A 4,736-nucleotide genomic window follows, 5' to 3' on the forward strand; every position below is an offset into this window, starting at 1 on the left:
ACCAATCTATGTAAACTGAATGCCTTATATGTTCCCACCACAATGAGAGCCTTATAAGTTCCCACCGCAATGAGGGCCTGATATCTATTTATAATAGCAATATTATTGCTCGCTTACATTTATGCTTGATATACTTTTTAGGACAGTGGCTCTCCCCAACTGTTACTGGAGATAGACTACCTCCTATTAGTAACTTCACTCTGACTCCAGTGACTACTGACAGTGCCTTATTGTTTGGAGGTAACACTCCTGATGGCCCAAGCAACAGACTTTATACTTTAAAGTTTAAGGAATCAGAAGTGGTGAGTTTGAACAAAATATTTAATGGCTGCTTATATGGTACAGTTGTATAAAGCTGCCACAAAAGTAACCAATATTATCAAATCACCCACACAATTATGAGTTTTATATTTGATTAATAATATGCTAGCTAGTTTAGCCACTAAAAGACATAGCTTATAGACATAGACTAGCAATGCACCTTTTTGTTAAATCAATATGAATTGTAATTTTGTAGGAAATAACAGAAATCCCCAATCCTGGTGGATCTGACCCATGGCCTGCTGAGCGAGACAGTCATTACAGTGTCCTCATTGATAATGGATCATCAGGTCCACTGTTACTGGTTATGGGTGGAATGGATATGAGTGACTGTTGGATTCTAGACATTAATAAAAGATCATGGAAGCAATTGGTAAGTGCACATAAATTGATTGTGGCCATTAAAAATTTTTTTAAGTACAAAAATATTTAATATATAATGAAAAGGTTACTCATCGCCAAATTTTAAAGAGAAATATCGTGTACTGTAGTCACTGCTACAGTAATTAACATAGACATAGCAATATACATGTAGACATATATAATGCATATTCTTGTTCTTCTGTAATAGGATACACTAGAAGATGACATCACTGAAAGATACGATTATTCTATGGCAGTTTATAACGTGACTCCATCCATTAGCTGGGTAGTTGTGTTTGGAGGGAGACAGCCTTGGTCAGTACTTAGGGACACTAATGTCCTTGAAATTGGTAAGGGAAAAAATTGTGGTTTATTTTTTATGTGCTAATGATCAGTGTGCAAAATGATAATAACAAACAAGATGACAATGGTATTGCTGCTTATAATATTCAATCTTTTTTATAGAATATAGTAATGATGAGCTACGTGTTGGTGTAGTTCCTTTGGACCAGTATGAATCTGAGCTAAATAAAAAATACATTGGTAAGTTGCATTTTAAATGTTGCACGTAAAAAACTTTAAAGTCTTAACATGATATTTTTGTAGTTGTAGTAGTAATACGGTATATGTCTTTTTCTTTAGATAAATGGTGCATTGAAGGATCTGTAGAGCTAAAACTAACACGAGTCCAAATGCTGGGTCATCCAGGCTCTGGTAAAACCTGTGCACAACATCTTTTGCTAAATGAAGATCCACCATACTACGTACCAGCTAGCAACCCTTCAACCAACCAGGATTTGGCACACAATGCTGAGTCTAGTCCTACTACTGAGAGCACACCAATAGCTTGTAAAGCTGTCAAAGCTTTAAGAATATCAGTTGATGATGATGAGGGCTTGCAGAGAGTTCAAAGCGACAAGCTACTCTTGAAATTAGCAGCCGATTTAAAAAATGAGGTGGAAAAGGCTTTAGCAGATCTCCAGGAAAAGGAGACTGAAGGAGTTGACTATTCTTTGCAACCACAAGAGTATAGAGCTACAGCAGATGAGGAGAGCATGGCTATAAGTAAAAATGAAGAAACTGCTGACACTGGAAGCACTGGAATAAGTGATCTAAGAAGGAATGAAGATGTAAGAGGCATTGAAGACAGCAGCGAAACGGGACAAGACTCTTCTTCCGAATCACCAAAAAAGAAGTTTAAAGCATCGCTAGAAGAATCTGACATTCTTGAAAATATTTCTAATCTCATTACCAAAGCAAAAGCCGCCAAGTTAAGCCGTGAGTGGGTGTATATCATTGATTCCGGTGGTCAGCCAGCATTCCAAGAGCTCTTACCACTGTTTACAAGAGCAGCATCTCTTACCGTAATCACTCTGAATATCTCTAAAGACCTGGAAGATGAAGTCACTATTGAGTATCGCATTAAGGGGGAAACGTTTAACTATGATCAGGAGCCAGTTCATACAAATCTTGAAGTTTTTAAGTCCGCCGTTTCTTCTGGGGCCATTTATCAGAACCCTCTTGTTAGCCTAACAGATCATCCAAACCACTCAATGTTTTTCGTATTGGGCACGCATTTTGATGTTTTTGAAAAAAAATACAAAAACAAAATTGAGCGCAGGCATAAAATAAAAGAAATGAGTGAAAAGCTCACATCTTCAGTTCCACCAGACTTGAAAAAAGATTCTGTTATTTTCATTAAAAAAGATTCCATCATATACCCAGTCAACACACTGCTGAAAGGTGCAGAAAGAAAGAAAGCTAGTAAGGAGCTCTCAGATGCTATATCAAAACGTGGGGAAGTTTCTTTTACAATTGAAGTTCCAATTCGATGGTTTGCTCTGGAGCTTCAGTTAGAGAAGAAAGCAGAATTGAGAGGATTCGTTTCAAAAGAGGAAGCCATTGCAGAAGGCGAGAGGCTTAAGATGACTGGCATTGAAGTTGAAAGAGCTTTAAAATATCTCCACCATTGCACTATCATCCTATACTACCCTGAGGTTGAGCCAAAATTAGTATTCCTCAAGCCTCAGGTCATTATCGATGTCCTTTCACATCTATTGGTCCTCACATATAAAGAAGACAGGCTGATACGACTGCTTGCTGGGTCTGTCACGACAAAAGAAGTAAATGATATTGCTGATTATGGAAAATTCAGAAAGACTCTCCTAGAAAAGTTTGACAAATTTACTGGAGAGTTTACGCCAAGATACTTCATTAATCTGCTAAACCATCTTCACATTATTGCCGAATTGCCAATAGATGCAACAACAGAGGAGCAAGTATATTTTCTTCCTTGCGCTCTACCGCCCTATGATGCCAGCACTTTCGAAATTCCTGCATCAAAAATTAAGCCTTTTCGTCTTTTGTGGAATAAAAATACTGCCGCATCGAAATCAATAGTTACTGTCTGTGTTCCTCAAGGAAGCTTCCATTTGATGATTGTCCACTTGCTCAAACAGAAGAGGTATACAGTGAAGCTTAGTAGCCAATTCCAGCAGTACCGTAATGCAGTGATGCTATTGGTCTCCTTCTCACCTCCAAGAAAAGAAAAAGTGTATATCGTTAATCGCGACGAGTATCTTGAAATCACATATATTGGGTCTCAAGAATACTGTCCTGCTCTTCTGGAATTGGTCAAAGTTGCTGTCAAGGAGAGCATTGCAGCAATCAATGTGTCATGTGGTGAGCTGTGCACTGCATTTGCTTGTCTTGAAGATGGTAATTGTATTGTGGATGAAGAGGGTGAACCAATAGAATGCCCTGATGCAAAGGGTCATAGTTCTTGTGAATCTTTTAATGACGACCGCTACTTGTGTTGGTTTAAAAATTCTAAATTGCAAGGTATAGTACTTAATTGATGTCTTAATACTTCAGTAGTGTTTATGAATTATACATCAAACACTTAAGATCCAATATGCATGCACTAGCAGTTTTCCAATACTAAAAGAAGTTGTCTTGCTGTGTACTTGTGTTAGAAATTAAATTTTATAATTTATCATTGATAGATTCAGTGGCTACTCCTACAGTGACATCAAATGGTGATAAATTACCAGGAGGAACTACAATACTGAGTAAGTGAATGCATATGTATTATGGTACTTGTCTTTTATTATAATTATATAGATGAAAGCCATAAACCTTTAATTCTTGAAGCTCTTAAGAAGGTAGTGTCTCAATGGAAAAGAATAGGGATACAGTTAGGTATAGAAAATCACGAACTAGAAACAATAGAGTATAATCGTCGTTACCAAGTGGAAAACCAAGTACAAGACTGCCGAAAGGATATGGTTAATCTTTGGATAAGGACTGGAACTGCTACAAAACGAAGATTAATAGAAGCACTTGAAGCAGAAGGATTAAAAGAAGATGCTGATGAATTAAAACAATTATAAATTTAATTTGATATTTTAGCTACTTATTATATAATCATAAAATTTGAACATAAAAATGTGTTAATAGGGTTTCCCACAAAGCATGCTAAGCAAGCTAAACAGCATGCTCTGTGAGCTGACAAGTGTACATTGCATTTGAAGCATGCACATTTAAAATTCATTAAAAGTTCAATTTTTATTGGAATCAGCTCAAACTTTCTATGCAACATAAGTACATGTATATGCATCAAAAATTATTATAAAAATGGAAATTTTTCACCATTTCATTTCTGGCAAAACATGGCCAAACATGCTGTACTATACAGGAACTTTGGTATGATTTTTGAGTAACTTTTAAAATTTGTAACAAATTCAATTTTATCAAAATGAGTTCAAAATGTACCTAATGGAAGTGTCAAAGGTCATAGTTAGAGCAGTAATAAGTTACCAGTACAATAATAAGATATATATTAAATAATCAATTATATCAACAGGCTACAAAATTAAGACTGCGTATATTGCTAGGCACTGGAAGCAGCAGCCGATGACAATTATAAAATATTATAAAAGCTTTTAACTTTAGTTAGTGCAAATATACATAGGAGCATAATTATGAAGCATTAGTAATGTTCTTAAAATACTTCTCAATTGACCTATTCTCAATGACTGGAGTATTGCAGC

General features: G+C 36.0%; 1 protein-coding gene across 1 annotated transcript in view; it reads left to right on the top strand.

The window, feature by feature from the left end:
- LOC109584320 (uncharacterized) overlaps positions 1 to 4,076 on the top strand; it is a 13,668-nt gene extending 9,592 nt beyond the window's left edge. The window contains exons 3-9 of the mRNA XM_020000015.1: positions 142 to 302; positions 518 to 694; positions 893 to 1,034; positions 1,150 to 1,227; positions 1,327 to 3,525; positions 3,690 to 3,755; positions 3,808 to 4,076. Of these exons, the coding sequence (XP_019855574.1) occupies positions 142 to 302; positions 518 to 694; positions 893 to 1,034; positions 1,150 to 1,227; positions 1,327 to 3,525; positions 3,690 to 3,755; positions 3,808 to 4,076 (3,092 nt within the window). The remainder of the gene's footprint in view (positions 1 to 141; positions 303 to 517; positions 695 to 892; positions 1,035 to 1,149; positions 1,228 to 1,326; positions 3,526 to 3,689; positions 3,756 to 3,807) is intronic.
- Positions 4,077 to 4,736: the final 660 nt, after the last annotated feature.

Source organism: Amphimedon queenslandica, unplaced genomic scaffold, assembly GCF_000090795.2.
Source record: "Amphimedon queenslandica unplaced genomic scaffold, v1.1 AMPQUscaffold_13220, whole genome shotgun sequence".
Taxonomy (NCBI): Eukaryota; Metazoa; Porifera; class Demospongiae; order Haplosclerida; family Niphatidae; genus Amphimedon; species Amphimedon queenslandica.